The sequence below is a fragment of the Carcharodon carcharias genome, chromosome 14, assembly GCF_017639515.1.
Source record: "Carcharodon carcharias isolate sCarCar2 chromosome 14, sCarCar2.pri, whole genome shotgun sequence".
NCBI classification, from domain to species: domain Eukaryota; kingdom Metazoa; phylum Chordata; class Chondrichthyes; order Lamniformes; family Lamnidae; genus Carcharodon; species Carcharodon carcharias.
In genome coordinates this window covers 31,553,210-31,572,961 of record NC_054480.1, presented here as the reverse complement: position 1 = coordinate 31,572,961, position 19,752 = coordinate 31,553,210, and the positions used below count along the sequence as shown (strand labels likewise).

General features: G+C 42.2%; 1 protein-coding gene across 10 annotated transcripts in view; it reads left to right on the top strand.

Annotated features, from left to right (window-relative positions):
* The window catches only part of LOC121287207 (DNA (cytosine-5)-methyltransferase 3B-like), a 335,867-nt gene that overhangs the window by 243,545 nt on the left and 72,570 nt on the right, over positions 1–19,752 (top strand). For all 10 annotated transcript variants that reach the window (XR_005945160.1, XM_041204873.1, XM_041204868.1 and 7 more), the window contains one exon: positions 195–285. Coding sequence is in view for 9 of the 10 variants with exons in the window: in XM_041204873.1 (XP_041060807.1) it covers positions 195–285 (91 nt within the window). In the remaining variant the exon portion in view is untranslated. The remainder of the gene's footprint in view (positions 1–194; positions 286–19,752) is intronic.

The window sequence follows — 19,752 nt, the reverse complement described above, 5'->3', positions numbered from 1 at the left end:
TGTAATTGTGGAGGGGTGGAGGAGGGGTACGGTCACAGCACAAACTATAACTGCATACAGTAAGGCCTGTAATGGTGAAATGAGGCAGTAGATAATGAATGGTGCTGAATTTACCATTTCCATTTTTTAAGAAGAAAGTTAAAGTTAATTTGACAGGTATCTTATATGGAATCGACTGTGCCTTTTCATTTCAGATTCATGAGTGGGGTCCGTTTGATTTGGTGATTGGAGGAAGCCCATGCAATGATCTTTCTATTGTAAACCCTGCAAGAAAGGGTTTATATGGTAGGAATTATTTATTTGTTTTCAAGTAAGGCCAAACCAACACATTTATGATTCTTAAAGTCCTACCTATGAAAGATTTGATGGCATTTATTTTGTGTTTATCCCTTATTTCTTTCTTCCCTTCCTATAAATGTTAATTCCATTCATTCACACTATCCTCCATCGTCCCAAGAATTGGGATTGTCCACTCCATGTCACGAGCACCTTCACTGGTCCCATCAGTACCACTGATGGCCAGACAGCACAGTTAACCTGCCAAGTTTGAAAATTAATCTCAGTCAAGAAAGGAGCCTGTTTTCAGATCTCCAAGTTGAGGTCTAAAGTTCCAGTGTTGTAGCTTTTTCTAAATGATTTTTATTTCATTTTTCTTGTTATTTCTGCACATAATCCACTGTTGAATGATTGTTGACAGGTTCGCTGTATCATTAACCATCAGTATGTGTATTTATAATGTGCTGACCATTTCCCACCTCCATCCAATGGATTATTTCATTAGCGTGAAAAATATCATCCAGCAACCAGTCTGTGAACTGATACAATGAAAAACAGGAATACAATATACTCAGAGCCATAAAAAGCAATAAAGGGATACAAAAAAGTAGTAAGATGTGCAAAAAAGCATGAAAATACAATTTTAAAGTCTTTAAAATATATTAAAAGAAAGAGTGCTGTGACAGAATGTGAATCTAACAAAGATAGATATAGATGTTACAGTGATGGATAATCAGGGAATGGGAGACTTGTTAAATACTTTGGGCCAGATTTTTGCAGAGTTGGGCTAATTCTGGAGGCTTTTAAAATGGTGAGACCCATACATGGAACTCCCACCCCCATTTCTGGCAGATATTTTGTAAGCAAGGGAATAGTGCATGATGTGAATCACACTGGTGGGAAACCTAAGATCACCAGGGCAATTTGAAATTAGTACTGAGCCCAAATAGATCTCATTTATGCTGTACAATGGGCCTTAACCCACAGTATGGGAGTCAAGATTTATGAAGGAAGTGTAAATGCTTGTGAAAGGCAGATAAAGTTTGCTTAAATGTCATCATTTGAAGTTATTTAAACCCTCAGCCCTTTAAGATTGGGGTAAAACAGACTACAGATGTCAATTAGAGTAAAAATGTAGTTGTTGGAGTGAATGATTAACAGGCCATCTGGTGTAGCTTAAAACCATGATCCATTTGTTCTGCAATTTCAATAGGCTTCACGGTTGACATTTCCAAAGACTGTTGTTACAGTTGAATCCATTATAAATGCTTGCCTGAGTTCAAAAACTCAATGATCACTTATTTCAGTGAGGGGGGGGAGGGTGGTGAGTTCACATTTTTATTGGCAGTTTTAAGAGAATATTAAAGGAATAGCTGTCTTTGATGTGGTTAGTGAATAGAGTTTGTTTGTTATTGCAGCAGGTTGACCACTTGAGATGGAATTAAAAGTTTTGAATGGTTTCATGAAAGAGTTTTTTAAATTCTTTCATGGGATGTGGGCATCATCGGCTAGGCTAGCATTTATTGCCCATCCCTAAGATGGTGGTGAGATACCTTCTTGAACTGCTGCAGTCTATGTGGTGCAGGTACACCCACAGTGCTGTTAAGAAGGGAGTTCCAGGATTTTGACCCAGCGACAGTGAAGGAGTGGTGATATATTTCCAAGTCAGGATGGTGAATGGCTTGAAGGGAAATTCCAGTTGGTGGGGTTCCCATGTGTCTCCTACCCTTGGGGAAAATTTTCCCCCGTCGGGGGTGGATTGTGTGGGGGCGGGCGGGAGTGGGCATGAACGCAATCGTCACCTCTGATCAGGTCCATGCCACCATTTTACATGGGTGGGTCAATTAAGGCCCGACCAGCTTGACGTTCGCCCAGAAGCGCTGTGCGGGCGAGTATGGTTCTCTGAGTCTGGGCCTGCGCTCTTTTGTGCATGCGTGCGAAAGAGCGCAGAAATCTCCCTGAGGTACAGAGGTGCCTCAGGGAGATTAGTTTAAAGTTTAAAAATTTAAATAAAGAAAAGAAAATATTTTAAGACATGTCCCCTCATGTGACAGTGTCACATGAGCTGCGACATGTCAAGGAACATTAATGAAAAAATTTATTTAATTTATAAACCCTTCATGAAACCTCATCCCGCCCGTGGATGAGATTCTATGAAAAATGCGAAGGCCGCCTGAGCTCTTCGCCTGCCCACCAACCTTAAGGTTTATTACTTTAATTGATATTTAAATGGCCTTAATGGGCCTTTGACGGTTTGGCAGGTGCGCAACCAAGTTGGCTGCATGCCTGCTGAACTGAAAATCTAAACGATGGGCGGTGATGTCAGGACGCTTGCCCGATGTCACCCTGTATAATTTTACGCCACGGCAAGTGGGCCCTGCCCCCGCTTGCCGAGCCAAAAATTCTGATCCTTGTCTTTCTAGGTGGTAGAGGTCGTGAGTTTGGAAGGTGTTGTCGAAGCAGTCTTGATGAGTTGCTGCAGTGCATCCTGTAAATGGTACACACTGCTGCCATTGTGTGTCGATGGAGGGAGTGAATGTGGTTGGGATGCCAATCAAGCGGGCTGCTTTGTCCTGAATGATGTCAAGCTTCTTGAGTGTTGCTGGAGCTGCACTCATCCAGGCAAGTGGAGAGTATACCATCAATCCTGACTTGTGACTTGTAGATGGTGGTCAGACTTTGGGGAGTCAGGAGATAAGTTACTCACCACAGGATCCCTAGCTTCTGACCTGCTCTTGTAGCCAGAGTATTTACATGGTTAGTCCAGCTCTGTTTCTGGTCAATGATTCCCCCCCCCCCCGCGCCGGATGATGATAGTAGAGGGTTCAGTGATAGTAATGCCATTAAATGTCAAGGGGCAATGGATAGATTCTCTCTTGTTGGAGATGATCAATTCTTGGCACTTATGTGGTGCAAATGTTACTTGCCACTTGTTAGCAAAGGCTGAATATTGTCCAGTTCTTGCTGCATTTCTACATGGACTGCTTCAGTATCTGTGGAGTCGCGAATGGTGCTGAACATTGTGCAAGCATTAATGAACATCCCCACTTCTGACCTCATGATGGAAGGAAGGTCATTGATGAAGCAGCTAAAGATGGATGGGCCGAGGACACTACTCTGAGGAACTCCTGCAATGATGTCCTGGAAGTGAGATGAATGACCTCCAACAACCACAACCATCTTTTTTTGTGTTAGTTATCCAACCAGCAGAGAATCCTCCCCCTGATTCCCATTGACTCCAATTTTACTAGGACTCCTTGATGCCACACTTGGTCAAATGCTGCCTTGCTGTTAAAAGCAGTCTCATACTTCACCTCTGGAGTTCAGCCTGCTTAAGAGGGGAAATAAGACAATTGTCCTTTCTGATTATTATTGAATGATTCCTTTTGGGAGTGTATTTATGCGGACAGAACTAAGCTGGTCTGGGATCCCAGGATCAAGCTCATGTCTGATTCACCCGTGGCAGTGGCATAGTGGTATTGTCACTGGACTGGTAATCCAGAGATCCAGGGTAATGCTCTGGGGACCCGGGTTCGAACTTAAATTCTATAAATACCTGGAATTAAAAGTCTAATGATGACCATGAAACCATTGTCGATTGTTGTACAAACCCATCTGGTTCACTGACAACCCAGAGTTGATGAGCTTACTCATTATCACAGTTCACAAGAAAACAGCCACTTCATAAAGCACTATCTTGTTTCGGTCAATGATGCTGTTCTACTCTCTCATGAAAAATACTATCAGTTACAACCTAGTATCTCAATTGATCTGGAACATCCTCACCACCTTTGCTATCTGCTAAGGCTGCTTGATACCACACTCAGTCAATTGCTGCATTTGGATGCCCAGACACAGAAATCAATAAAAGCTAACTTATTTTTACGAATGCAAAAGAATGTTGACCATTGTGTCCTTTGTAGGAAAGGAAGATCAGAGGCCAGGAGAGTGAGGAGGAGGTTTGGAAACCAGGGATTGGGAGATCAGAGGATGGGGTTGCGGATAGGAGGCTGAAAAGAGGGTTGGTGGTGGCAATGAAGGGGGACAGTGGAGATTGGGTTGGGTATGATGGCCCGCATACTTTAAATGTGGTGCCAAAAGGAACATTACAGGACTGCTCTTCTTGGCTCCACATTCTAAGTAAATTTCAAAAGCTTACATTTTTGATAGCAGATGGTCCCAAGGTCTGGTTTTACTAAGTACAATGGCAATTGATGGATGTCTGAAGACAAACCAATCTTTCAACTTGAAGCCTCAAAAATTCATTAGGCCCCTTTATATGCTTATGTTAAGGGTATAAACTGTGTTCTATTTAATATTTCTTGCTTGTCCCAGTACGGCAATCGGCACAGTTCCAGTTGGAAATGCGGACACCCTTTCCTGCCTGCCATATTGGGACTTGATAGGCTGTTTAGTGTCTGAAAAATTAGCATTGGGTGGCCAAATTTATAGGCTAGTATTTCTGTCACTGAACCAGATGGAAAATCATTTGTGTTTGAAGTGTTCTGAACCTTGGCTTATCTTGTGCTGCACTATGGGTCATTCCGTTTGCCTCATTCAACCATTTAAATTACATGGTGATTCTATCATCAGGGCCTAGATTCTTCTTCTTCAGAAAATTAATTGGTGAAGGATAGAACTGGAGCAAATCTTTACATACTTTAATAACCATTTGTTTACACATTACAAGCATGTATGTTTTAAAATCAGCCACCACAACTTCCAACCATGCCAATTTATAGGGACTAAGTCAATGCCCAGTTAATGTTCACGTAATTAATCTTCATGTAATTAAACATAATTAATGTACAGTTAACAATTTTAACTGGTACTTAGCTCACTCACTTCATGTACCTCCTTAAGTTATAGGGAGAAAGTCCAACTAAACCCATCTGAGTGCTCTTGGGAATTTGGCTAAAGGGTTTTCAGAATGTCAAGTCCTGGAGCACATTCGTGGAATAAAATCTTTCAAAAAATCCATTTCACATAGTGAACTGTTCATATTTCTGATATGCTTGTATTTTCATATTGTAAAAGGAAACAACGGATGTTATCTTTAGAGAGTCGAAGCAACAGTTATCCTTAAGATAACAGTTACAAAGAATTATAATCAACTGTAGCATACTTTGTGTTAGTTTGTCTGTTTGGTCATTATGTGAACACATCTTTCGTGATGTCGTTGGGGCACTGGTCTGCAAAGGTATCCGAGCCGAATAGTGTGAGGGTGCAGAATTAGAATGTAAAATTGTTGTTGAGCATTCTTGGACTGATGTTAATTCTTCTGTCTCATATTGTGATGCTTAGTAATGCTTGTATGCTAGTATTCCCAATGTTGTAACTTACTGTGTAAGATAAATATTAAAGGCTAAATGTTCGAGAAATGTGCCCCCAGCAGGCCTCACTCTCACTTTTCCCAGATGAGCTGGCGGTGTGCAAGACCCCACGGGTGGCACAGGGCTTCCCAACTGTTCACTTGATAACTCTAATTTATTTAAATGGTGACGATCCAATAGTGAGATTTCCTCTTTAAATACGGAAATTTATCTATCTGTGCAAGCCCTCCAAATGGTGCTAACTTTGTATGCATTTGACGAGGAACACTTGAATTTTCAGAAGTTATTTGTGTACCAAACTCTTAAGTAATCAAGACTTCATTAATAGTTTGGAGAAATATCCTGACCAGAAAGAAAGGGCAGAATCACCCACTCCCATTTGCAGCAGGCATCATGGCGGGTGGGGGAGAGGGGCAGAAATCAGTTTTACACTGGTGTGAAATCACAGCAAGTGACAGTTAATGGGAACTGGCACAGTACAAATGCCTGCCATTGTGCCACTCCTATCATGAATTTGACTGTTGGCCACCTTGGGTGATATGTTTGACCTAGAGATGATTTTCCAATCACACCATTCCAGCAGATGGTGTCCGCCGTGGCAGATCACAAATCCTGCTGGACGCTGGAATCAACCTGATTATCATCCCGCTAATGGGATGCAGAGTAAGGCCCAACCAGAATCATCCCCACATGCCCGATTTACTGGGCAGAATTCTCCGGTCGGCGAGCAGGGGTGGGGCCTGCTCGCTGATGCGTAAAATGACGCGCGGTGACATCGGGCGGGAGTTCCAACGTCACTGTGCTACATTTAGATTTTCAGTTCGACGGGCGCATAGCCAAGTCGGCTGTGCACCAGCCGAACTGTCAAAGGCCTATTAAGGCCATTTAAATAGTAATTAATTCAATTAGCTGAGCTGTGCATCCAATCATAAGGTTGGTGGGCAGGTGAAGAGCCCAGGCGGCTTTCGCATATTTCATGAAACCTCATCCACGGGTGGGATGAGGCTTCATGAAGTGTTTTAAAAGTCAATAAAAATTTTAAAGATAATTCTTTCGCATCTCCCAGCTCATATGACAGTGCCACATAAGGGGACATGTTTTAAAAGTTTTTATTTCCCTTTATTTAAATTTACACATGTCAAGCTGATCTCTGCGCATGCGCGAATGAGTGCAGGGAACTACTCAGGGAATCCCCCCCCCCCCCCCCCCCACCCCGCCCCCTTGGCTTCCAGGCGAGCGTCACGCCAGGCGGGCCTTAATTGGTCCGCCCACGTAAAATAGCGGTGCATCCCCGATCAGGGGAGCTCGGCTGAACCTGTTTCCTCCTGCTGCAGACACGTGTCCATGCGGTGACCACCAGATTACCAACCCGAGCCTACTGTAGACCTAGGTCTCACTGAGATGTGTGTCTCTGTGCTGGTGGAGGGTGTGGTTAGGCGCTGTGACAGGTCTTTCAGGCTGCTTATTTGCAGCTCTTCCATGGAGGAGGTATCCTGGAGACTGGAGATGAAGATCTGGATAGAGCTGATGTACTGGCTGGCTGAGGGTATCAGTTATTTGGCTTAGCTCCCTCTCAGAGAACCAGAGATAATTAGTGCATGGCAGCAGAGTCAAAAACAGGAAAGAGAGCACTCATAGTTACATTTTGTGAGGGATGATGTGATGCAGGTTCCTCACTTGGGTGTTCGCCACTGACCTCACTGTCGGCGCAGGCACGGTCCACACATCCTCACCAGTCAGCGTGATGACACACTCCTCAAAGTGAGTGAGGGGCCTAATGTGGGCCACTCCACACCTGATCTGGGACCTCTCTCTGCTGTTGTGAGCCAGCTTCTCCAGCATGAAAACAGATGCTGTGAGCAGGGCGCATGCCACAGCAGAAGGATACGTGGAATGTTTTTGTGGTGAGTGGAGCCATGGACAGGATGAGGACACATGCTCCGGAAGATATGAGCGTGATGGAGATGTGAGGGTGTATGAGAGTTAGTGGTGTTGTCCCTTGAGGCGTGAGATCCCTATGGATGTCTGATAGGTTTGGGAGTGTGTGTTGAGAGTGATGAGGTGATTGACTTACCCTGGCGAACAGATATGACCATTCATCCCCTTTCTGCACAGGATGGCTGACCTTCTCTGTGCTCCATCAGCACTGACCACTGCCTCCCAGCCCGGATTGGTGACTGCTGGACCTCCTGCAGCCAGAGCTGGGGTAGAGGACATCTTGGTGGCCTTGCACTGCGTCCAGCAGGCACCCCAGAGAGGCGTCACTAAATTCAGGGTCTGCCGTCACCTTTGCTTTCAGGGCCATCTGTCACCTGGAGCAGCCCTGGCCTGTAGGTTGCGCACTGGTGCACTTTAAATATGGCGCCCAGAGCAAGGAAGCGCTGTGGTCATGGCATGGCGAGCAAATCTGAGCCTACCTGCCGGCGATCTGGTGGGTTTCCCATGAATGCGTTATTAATGAGGCGGGATGCGCTGGGAATGGGACAATATGGCGTGAAACCCGCCATTGCAGCCAGCGGGTAAGACGTCGTTTTTCATGCCCGCTACCACACTTAGTGCAATTCTGGGACAATTTCGTGCAAATTGAGAAAGGAAATACCAGTAACATTTACTGCTTTTTCCCCTTAAATTTCTCGCACCCTTTTCATTGCTTCAGTAATTAGAATAGTGATACTGAACAGAATTCATCCATGTCCCACAATATTAATATTTGCTGAGAGCAATGATTAGGTTTCTGCTGATACTAAACTGTAAGTTGAGAGTGTGAGGTAGTTGAGGAGGCGTTCAAGGACCTACAACGAAAATTGAAGCACTCAGGTGGGTGCAACAGTGGTAGATGAAATTTGGTATGTGCAGGCAAAAATGTACACATAGAAAGAAAGAGCATAGACAACATGGGGAAAATTTACAAATGCATTGTCCTACCATGGAGTTTTGCTTGCTGGGAACATATGTTCTTAAAATTACTCCCTACAGTACACCATAAATGGTATTAAAATAGTGAAGGGTAAAGCTGAAAGTGATCTAGAACAATGTTCCCATTAAAAGTTTGTTAATGTGCACAGCCAATTTTTTCATTGCATGGTACCTTTAATTTTGTGTGGCTATGCACGTGTTGTATTTAACACAGTATAAAGCCTGCCTGGTACGCTCTAGGCTGTTGCATAGCCACCCATGTGCACAGTTTTACAGGAACATTGATCTAGAAGTAGTATTAGATTCAACGGGCTGGATTTTCATGGAGTTGGGAATTTTGGGAAGTTGGATCTTTAAAAATGGTGGGCAGGACTCAGATTTGGAAGTCCATCCCGTTTATGGCCAAAACCATTTTGCTGGTAGGAGAAAGGCGGAAGGGTGTGATTTGCATGGGCGTGAATCACAAATCTGGTGGTCCATTTAAAATTAGTAGAGAGCTGAAACAGACCTAATGTTGTCTTAAAAACAGAAAATGCTGGTAAAACTCAGCAGGTCTGACAGCATCTGTGGAGAGAGAAACAGAGTTAATGTTTCGAGTCCGTACGATTCAGTCATATAGACTCGAAACATTAACTCTGTTTCTCGCTCCATAGGTGCTGTCAGACCTGCTGAGATTTACCAGCATTTTCAGTTTTTATTTCAGATTTCCAGCATCTGCAGTATTTTGCTTTTACCTCATTTTGGCTGTTGCAAGGGCCTTAACCCACAGTGTAGGAGACACAAATTGACTGAGTAAATGTAAATGCTCTTGAAGGAACAGATAAAGTCTGTATAACTGTCATGATCAAAAGTTTTTTTTAATATCCCCTCGCTTTAAACTTACAAAAAATGCTGTAGCTGTCAGTGAGAGTTAAAAAAAACTTCTGCTGGACTGTTTTGATTGATAGGCGTAGTTTACAAAAAAAAAAGTAGCATCTGTTCAGTTTCAATAGAGCTCTTTGTTGAAATTCCTCCAAGGGCTATCATTATGTCATTATGAACCCTTGGCTGAGTTTTTAAAGTTACAGTTCTCAGCAGGAGATTCTGAGTTTGATAGCTTAAAGAGGCTATTAAAGGATTAGCTGTCTTTGATATAGTTAGGGAAGTAGATGTTTAATCTTATAAGAGATTAATCACTTGAGGTTTAAGAGCTTTGAATGTGTTTGATGAATGGGATTTTTTCGCTATATATTGTGTCAGTGTGAGAGCTGTGCTCGACTGTTAGAAATGTATTTTTCATCTCCACATGGCTCCTGAGGTTTGCCCATGTTGGATATCAGATGAGTGGCTATGGAGGTGGCATGGAGGGTATGAGGGGCCATGGGAGTGGTTGGAGACATGAGTTGGCATGTAAAGTATGTGGGTAATGGAGGGGATGAGGAGGTGTGAGAGCTAGAAGGTCTAACAATTTCTAAAACAACTGAGATAAAGCTTGGGATCAGCGGGCCTGACTCTCTCATGCGCACATACACACACACACAAACACACACACACACCCCGAGGGAAAATCTCGCATTTCGGGGTACTATTTATTGAGGTGGGCCTGGTGAGTCAGTACATTTCCTGACTCAAGCTACCCACATTGGCAACCAAAATCCGACCCAACGTTTAAGATATCTAATAATTTTAGCAAAGCAAATGGAACGTTGAACTATATAAATGAAACAGTAAAGGACACATTGAAGTTGGTTATACTTAAACTGTGCAATGCTCTGCTCAGTTCATTCTTTGAGTACTCTGTCAAGGAAGAAGGATTAGAGAAGAGCTATGAGACCGATTTTGAGAAGATTGAAATATGGATCTTCTAACCTTGAAAGGAGATAACTGAAAAAAAAATTCAGAGATAGAAAGCAGTAAATGGTATATAAATTGGAAATCTGAAAGCTTGTTACAAGTTAAGCTGTGATATTAGGAGGAGATGTAAGAAGCTGGTTGAATGTGCAGGATGTGAAGTTTAGAAGTGACAGGAAATCATAAGTTCAGAGGAATACTGCCCGTAGTAATAATGCAAAGACAAAATGTAAAACTGTGAATCTTGGAAATTGGGTAAAAAAAGATATACTGGATAAATGCAGCTGGCCAATCAGCATCTAAAAAAAAGACATTAACATTTCAATGCTGAACCTTCGACAGAACTGGTAGTGGTAAAGGGCACTACTTCATAAAGATGGAGCCAGTGGATGCAGTTATCAGTTCAGCTAATGGATTTCAAATATCAGGTAAGGCTCTATACTACACAATGGTTATTTCAGTCATGTGAATAACATCTAAAAGTTTTCCAGTATATGGTTTTCATGTATGGTATTATGGACTATGATGAAATTGCTGCACCATTAATGTCCTGATGGTGACACTACTGTGAGAATTAACTAAATAGGTCACCAGTGCCACCAACAGGTGCTCAGCTGTGCTGTGATGCATAATTCATTACAAAAAGTAACGTAATTTAATTCTAGTTTTTAAAAAATTGAAATTTAATGGGCTTCAAAATTAGGGCAGGGATTTAAACTCTCTGAACATTCTATATGAATAAGGTGTTCACACCGAATTTTAAGAATGAGTGAAGTGATGTACATTTTTATAGCATATTTCACATTTTAAAGAAAATGTCCCAAGACATTTACAAATGAGCAAATATTAAAAGGATGTTTAAAGCCTAAAAAGGTGAGGTGAGGAGGGTATTCAAAAGCTTTCTCAAAAGGGTGGATTCTGAGGAGAAGTTTTAAAGGATGAGAAAAGGGTAGAGAGGTAGAAGGAATTAAAGGGGACATTCTAGAGAGGATGTTGCAGGCAGCTGAAGCTTCTGCTTTCAATATAATGTATCAAAGAGAAGAGAAAATACATGAAAGGTGAGAGTCAACAGATTGAGAGGTGGGAAATATAAGGCTGAAGGTAATTGCAGAGATAGGGTTAGAAGAAGGTAATGGAGAGATTGAAAGATAGGCCAGGATTTTCTGGTCGTTGGGCGGGCTTAGCGGGAGTGGCCAGGAAACAGACTGCCGTCCACGATCGAGTCCCGACCCGGCCTGCCAGCGTGATTCACACGCTGCAGTGCGGCGTGGGTTTGGGGGTTGATGAGCACGGAAGTTCGTCCATTTGTGCTAGTGTGCGCACAGAGCTGCCTCAGGGAGCTGAAGATTTTTAAAAGTAAAAATAAAGAATTTAAAAATGTTAAAATCATGTCACCGCTCATGTGACCCAGTCCATGGATGAGGTTTCACAAAAAATCCAATGGCCGCCTGGCCAATACGCCTGCCCGCGAACCATAAGGTTGGCCGGGCAGCGAAAAATTTCTCTTCGTTATGGCCTTAATAGGCCGCTTAATTGTCAGCGGATGAGCTGCCAATCAAAATATTGCGAGTGCGTCATGACGTCGGGACACTCGCCCGACGTCATTGCGTGTAATTTTACACTTGTTTGGGTCAGGCCTGCCTGCCTGACGAGTGAAATATTCTGCCCGTAAAGATGAGGATTTCAAATGCAAGGTATTGAGAGATGGAGAGCCACTGTATACCAGCAAGGCTAGAATTATTAGTGAATGTGACTTAGTGTGAGGCAATGGGTGGAACTTCCCGTGCCTGCTGGCATCGGGCTCGGTATGATTGGACAATATTGGCAGGAAAGCCAAAAATCGGTTTCACAATGTCATGAAACCAGTTTACAATCATCCGCTTTGCCGGTCAATGGTGGGCTGTATTTCCCACCGCTGCACGTTGGGAACTTCATTGCAATACATCTGCATATCATTAGAAGCCCAGCTCGCCGGAATCATCCCTCCACGCTGAATCACACTGACATGTTTCTGAACAGAACATAAGCGATGTGCACCTGGCAAGCTGCACTTTGCTCGGGACTTTGTTTGCCTACCTTGCTTCGGGCAGCATTTGCAGTCATCAGCGGCAGACTTCACAGACAGCAGCACATCACTTATAGGAGGGCTCACAGGCAGATCTGTACTTAAGAGACCAGCCGTAAAACGGGGGCTGCTTTTCAACGGCTGCAGGGCTAGGACTTGCTTGGGGAAGGGGCAGAAGTAGCTTCAGGCGAAGGAAGCGGCTACAGGGCTAGGGCATTACTGGGGAAGGTGGGTATCCCAGGGTGTGTGTTGGGACAATGTTGATCTGTGAAAGTGGCCTCAAGAGGGTGCACGCTGAGGAGGTGATTCCAGATGGGGATGTGAGGGTGTGTGAGAGATAGAGTAAGTGGTGACGTACCTTGAGCTGGCAGTGAATGAGATGCCAGTGAAAGTGTGATGGGCTAGAGAGCGTATGAGTTTAAAGTGATGAGATGGTTGCCTTACCCTGGTGACACGGATGAGATCATTCATCCTCTTTCTGCACTGGATGGCGAACCTCTTCTGTGCAACGTTGACACTGACCATCGCTGTCTCCCAAACCGGAGTTGTGACACTGATGGGTCTCCTACGGCAGAGTGAGGGTAGAGGACATTGTGGTGGGCATCAACAGTGTCCAGAAGGCGTCCCAAGGATGCGACACTGAATCGGGGGCTGCAGTCTTCTTGCCTTTTGGGGCTATGTCGTCCATGCAACAGTCCGGGACTGGAAGCACCGAGAGGTGTATGCATAGCTGCACTTTAAATATGGTGCCTGGCATGAGGAAGTAGAGAGGTGATGGCGTGGCAGGTGAATTGGAGGCCGCCCGCCAATGAAACGGGAATGCATGATTAGTGAGGAGGGATTGGAACGTTACCGCACAAAAACCAGCCATTGCGGCCAGTGGGTAAAATGTCCTTTTTTCTGCCTACTACCACACTTAGAGCAAATCTGGGACAATACCGCCCAGGATATATGTGCCAGAGTTTTGAACAAGGAGTTGCGAGAAATTGTGGATGGGAAGAGCTTGGTTGCATCAATGTACATATAGATGTTGACCCCATGTCTCTGGGTTATGTTAATGATAAACAGCATGTAAATGAAGAGGAGCAGACTAAGGTTAGTTCCTTGGAGGATTGTGGAGTTGATGGTGCAATGTTGGGGTGAGAAGCCATTGCCAGAGACAACTGGAAAGATGCAAGGGAGCGGAATTACAAAGAATGGGTGTTGAAAATGATAGTTTGACCAACTGTGGAGAGGTCAAGTAGGAATAAAGTGACACTGTCATTGTGACAGATGATGTTGACTATGACTTTTGTTAGAGCATTTTGGTGCTTTGAGGAGAGTGGCAACTGGACTGGTCGGATTCAAACAGGGGGTAATGGAAGAAATGGGCATTGATCTTGAAGGTGATAACCTGTTCATGTTAAACTGGTTAAATTTGGGTATTACTTGAGAACAGGAGTAGGCCATTCAGTGCCTCAGATTGTTTCGTCTTTGAATTAGTATATGGCTGATCTGCACCTCAAATTTATTTATTGCCTTTGTTCCACATCCCGATAACGAACAAAAATCTATTGATTTTAGTCTTAAAAATTTCAATTAATTCAACATCCACAGTCTTTTGGGAAAGCGAGTTCCAGATTTCCACCATTTTTTATGTAAAAAAAAATGTTGCCTGAATGACCTACCCCTAATTTTTTAAGATTATGGTCCCATTATTTTGGCTTCCCCACCAGACGAATCCATTTTCCTGTATGTACCTTATTGAATTCCTATCATTTTAAACACTTCAATTGGATGACCCTCTCGACCTTCAAAACTCAAGGGAAAACAAGCTAAATATCTGCATTACCTCATAATTTAACCTTTTAAGTTTAGAGAATCTGTGTGGTATCTTTCAAAGGCCAGTACATCTTTTCTGAGGTTTGGTGTCCAAAACTAAATGCAGATGGGAGTCTGACCAAGGCAAGGTACAACTGAAGCATCACTTCCTCACTTTTGAATTTCATTTTGAGATAAAGGCTAGCATTCCATTAGCCTTTTTGATGACTTTTTTTGTGCCAGTGCTTGACCTTTTTTGATTTGTGTACAGGGACACTTACCTCTTTGCTCATCACTGCACTTGGTATTTCATCATTAAGAAAGTATTCTGATTTGTGTTTCTTGAATCCAGAATGGATGACCTCCCCATACTGAATCCCATTCTGCTATAATTTTGCTCACTTGCTTTGTTTGTCAGTATCCATTGTGTGGTCGGAGCAGGATGTTGCAATTTACTGTGCCTCCTAACAACGTTATCTGCAAACTTGGACATACAACTCTTTATTCCTTCATCCAAGATATTATATGTATATAAAGCTGAGGCCCAGTACAGAGCTCCAGGGACACCACTTGTTACATCCTGTTAATCAGAGAACAAACCTGTCCTCCCTGCTCTCTGTCTGCTACCTCTCAATTGATTAATGATCCTTGGCGCAAGGTGTTCTCATTTTGTTATTAAGCTACTGTGGAACCTTCTGGAAGTCCATAGAAAACATCCATATCCACAATACAATCTACCATGATAGTGACCTCCTTGAGTGGCTGGGTGGGGGCAAGAGTTGGCATTGAGTTGGCTTGGAGAATATGTGGGGCCGTGGGAAGTGGTTGGGGGGGCATGAGTTTCTTTGAGTTGGCATGGAGGGTATGAGAAGAGATGGGGCATGGGCAGGGGTGACATGGTGTGAGGAATGAGGGTTAGAAGGCCTAACTGCTTTTACTAAAACTGGGTTGCAGTGCAGAGAACTGAGGCGGGCTTTCTAACTATCTACCTCAGCAGCTGCCCGTCCCTATGGCCATCTAGGATCTGCTTCTGAAGTCAGCAGCCTGACTCTATCCCACATCCATCCTACCAGAGTGAAATCTGCATGTGACCATGCGCTTTAAGCCAAGGTAGGTCTGCTGACTACCTGCCTCGGTGGCGAAAATCCAGCCCTTTGTCTTTTTGGGGCATGTATTGATTTTGTATCATACCAAATACTTCTTTACAACCTTTGGACAGTTTATCTATAGGTTTCCCCATTTAAAGTGTAATGAAAATGCTGATGCACAGTCTCTTTTCCATCACTACATGCTGGTGGTTCATTTCAAAAATGGCACCTATTGAATGTTTAAAGTGTGGAAGGACATCCATGGGTAATAAAGGGCAATGCACCAACTGTCACTGAAAATAGGGTTTGGATTGCTTGACATTCGACTGCTATTTTTGATAGTTCCTTTGTTCATCTTAACTGTCATGCAGCGTAACAGTTGCTGATAATGAGAACTGCTTTTCTTATGATCTCTGTGGGAGACTGCTAAAAGAACTCCCAGTATACTACACCTCACACACCTTTTAAAGATATATGCAACTGTGGAAAGCTTGTTCATTCAATCATTTTGAATAATGTAGTTCTATAATGGTACAGAAGGGAGAGCAAGAATTTGAGTTTTAATGGCCAAGGATTAAGACAATAGTCTAAAGCTTTTGCCATCAAACAAGAATTTTTCAAATGCCCTTGTCTGTGGTGAATGGAGGTGTGTTCTGCCCCCATTTAAATGTATTTTCAGTGGGTTCCACATCATTGTTTGTTTCTCTGCTTCTTGCATGAAATTTATGTATGTAGCACATCCATGACTTTCTTTACAGCATCAGTTTTCCTTCCATTGGTAGGAGGGCATTTCTGTGCTGACTAGGATTGTGAATATTAAGTATGTGAAGGTGTCATCCAAAATTGACATCATTTCACAGAGTATAAAGAGTACTTTTTTATTTACCCTCTACCCTATAAGAGTAATCTCCCTTGTAAAAAAGATCATATAAAAGTTAATTCAAAGTAGTATACAATAAGGTTGTATATTATATTTGTTATAGAATGTTTGTAGCTGCTGATGATTCCTTGCTCTCTCCTTTATTTATTATCTGAATCTTAGTTCTTTTGAATTCTGATTTATCTTATTCAATTTTCTCTATTATGTGTTCACCTGCTGTTTTGCGTCTCTCTTTGGCCTGGAATCCTCCAATCTTCTGCTTAAAAAAATCTCTGCATCAAATAATATTTGATCTTTCTCCACTCATCCTTGCCTTTATTATTCTCTCCCTTTATCTCTTTTTCTAGATGGCTCCCTTTCTTTGTGTCTGTTTATCTCCATTTTCTGATGTCTCCCTTTCTTTCTCACTCGTATGTGTTGGAAGACTTAACTTCCTCAACTACACCATACTGTATCACCAGAGAGATGGTACTGAGAGCCTGCACTTCTTCCAAGGTTTTCAGCAATCAGTACTGTTTCAGTATATCCCAAGACTTTACTGCCTGTTTTGGAGATTCTGGATCAGTCAGGTAAGTACTGATTCACAATTTCTTTTTCCAAGCTATTTTCTAATTTCCTTTCCTCTTTTTCTATCTCTTTACAGTCAAAAATGCCTGTCAACACCAGGCATTAAGCAATGCTGCTTGAAGAAGCTGTATGAGAACATCCCAGTGATGATTCTCCCAGTAGCTTTCTGTTTGTTCTGTAGGTAGCACTTGCCTGCTTCTTGGTAGTGTGGATATAATAAACAATTTGGTACACAGAAAAACGATCCTGTGTCACACTGTCAACACTGCCCCTATTCATGTTCCAGCGTAATGTGCGTCATACTATTCTCAATTAATTAATTTCATATATCAAAAGATCATTCACCAAAGATTCTTCACTACATTGTATATGCAGCTGGAGTTATAATTTTAAATATTGAATAATACAATATTAATGTTAATGATCTTGAATTGGACATCTCTGAAACACCTGAAAATATTGGGAATTCGTAATGATTCCAGGTTGGAAAGTGTTCGTTCAGAATTCTTCCTGTAACGAAATGACCTTTCATATTCATAGTTTCCTTCAATATTAACAGTGACCGTATTTATTGAGTTATGAGATGCAAAAATGAATGTCAGTATAAAGTCCAATGCTCAGTTTACTAATTACCATAATTCACATGATTGAGCCCACAACCTTTCTTAATCAGGCAAGAGCACTGCCAATGAATCAAGTTGATAAATGTGTGAAATATGCTAACAGGAATGAAACAGAGCACTGGCCTAGACCAGATACTTAAGATTGTAAAATATTCCAGTTCTCTGTCTGAAACAAGCTGCATTGCGGGCAAGTTTGGAAAGTAATTTCAGTACTTTTAGAATCACATCCAGTGCCTAAATGCCAGCTTGGCTCTTCAACAGGATGTTGTGGGTTCATGCGCAGGTACAGGACTTGAGCACATTATGTAGGCGACACTTGAGTGGAGCTCATCTGAGACTACATCATTGTCTTTGAATGAGCCACACCCCTCCAATTCTTATCCAGCTGTCTGTGACATAACTGTCCATTACCACAGTACTGGTATATATATATATATATATATATATACATATATATATATATATGGTAAAATGGGTAGGTTCAACATATCCATAATCAGAAAATCTGTTAGCTCAATAGAATCCAACATCAGTCATTTGTTTAATAAGTCAGTGACCTCAGTAGATATTCAGCCTTCATGCTTACCCAGAATGTGTGACATATGCGTCCAGTTTCCAAACATCCCTACCAGCATTTCATTGGGACCCAATATGGGAACCAATGTGGCCTGGAGAGTGTAATACAAACCATGAAGGTTTTCAAGTGATTTTGTATTGTAGAACACATAATTCATTGTTCTTCCATTGGTATGGTCTTCCTCATATTCGGAACTGAACTGATGATTTCATTTTTAATCAAATCTCAGTTCTTAGTTGGTCACAAAACACATGTTTCCAGCACAATACCACTAGGAACACCACTGTCTGGCAGCTAATGAAGAACTCCCATTGATACAGGGCCCCAGTAAACTCCGTCTAAAATCCCATAGTTCCTACTAAAACACACTCCATGCCCTACAAACTGACGACAGCCCCACCTCTCAATCGCGTACCTCCTAGTTGACTGAAAATATCACCAAATGCCACTTGGTAACTGACCCAAGTGGTGAAGTCCCAGGTTTCAACCTTCCACAGAAAGTCTGTACAACTCTCAACTGCTTGGCCACTTGCTCCAAATCATGAGGAACAGCTCAAGTAGTGACTGTGACCATTTACGTCAGACCATTGCCCATACCCTGAACTTCTGCCCTGAGAGATCCATTCCTGCTAGCATCACAACCATTCACACTACATCAGTTGAAGCCGTTGAATGGATTGGTAAGCTCGACATTGAGCTATAACCGCTTCCCCAGCCATAGAATAAAAAGAACAAAATACTGGTCTATTTTCCTGTGACTTTTTACTTTTCGTACTGCAGCCATGTGATCACAAAGAACTTATTTTTTATCTTTCAAAAGGAACGTTGTTTCTTTAATTAGGTGACTAAAGACTGTCCCAGTTGTCAGGTTGCAAGAGTTTCCATCGAGAGAAAGAAAGCTAGTCATTTCCTTCTGGTTTTTTTGACCTTCCAATATTCTGGCTTCCAAGGATAGCGACTGTCAATATAGAACAACATCCCTCAGTAATTGACTTATAACTATTATCAGGATATATATATCCTTTTCAACAACTTCCCCATGAGCAATACCTGAACAGTGAAAAGGGCAAGCCTGGTTAGCAGCTAAACATCACAACATTGCTTCAAATGCCAGGCAACCTGTGAGCAGCAACTAACCATTAGCTGAAAGAAAAATATGTCTACATTAACAGTAAGACAATTAACAGCAGAATGAAAAAAATAATCAGGAGATTATATGACTCGAAAGTTAACTGTTGGAGGTAAAAACTGGAGAAAAAAAGTCATGAGATTAACCAAAGGAAAAGGGTAATGTAAAAATCTGAAGAAAGTAAGGTATAATTTCCAATTGCCCACCTCTGGCACAAGTATATTGCCTGTTGGAAATGCATCTCAGGAAGTGTGCAATTTGGATGATTTATCCTGATGATCCAGAACATGGAAAATAGAAGGGGAGCAAGAAATTAAAAGAAAGGGTCATTAATTGTGTGAGCAGGTGCATTCATTCTATTGTTGGAAGCCTTTCTGTTTTGTTTTTTAAAAATTATATCTATTTATAATTACCAAAATATTTAGCAATATTTTATTAATGATACACTGAAAGTAATTGTAACCACTTAGCAGAAATGTACAAACAGCCTCGGGAATGTATTGGAAATGTACAGCAAAATTTAATTCAATTATTTTGATTGCAATTGAATTTTCCCAGCCTTTTAAGTGATCAGTGTGGAAATAAACAAGTTTTCTGCTAAAACTTTTCAACTGAGCAAAAAAATTCCCCAAGGATTTTTACAATAGGCACTTTTTAACTACAGGTTT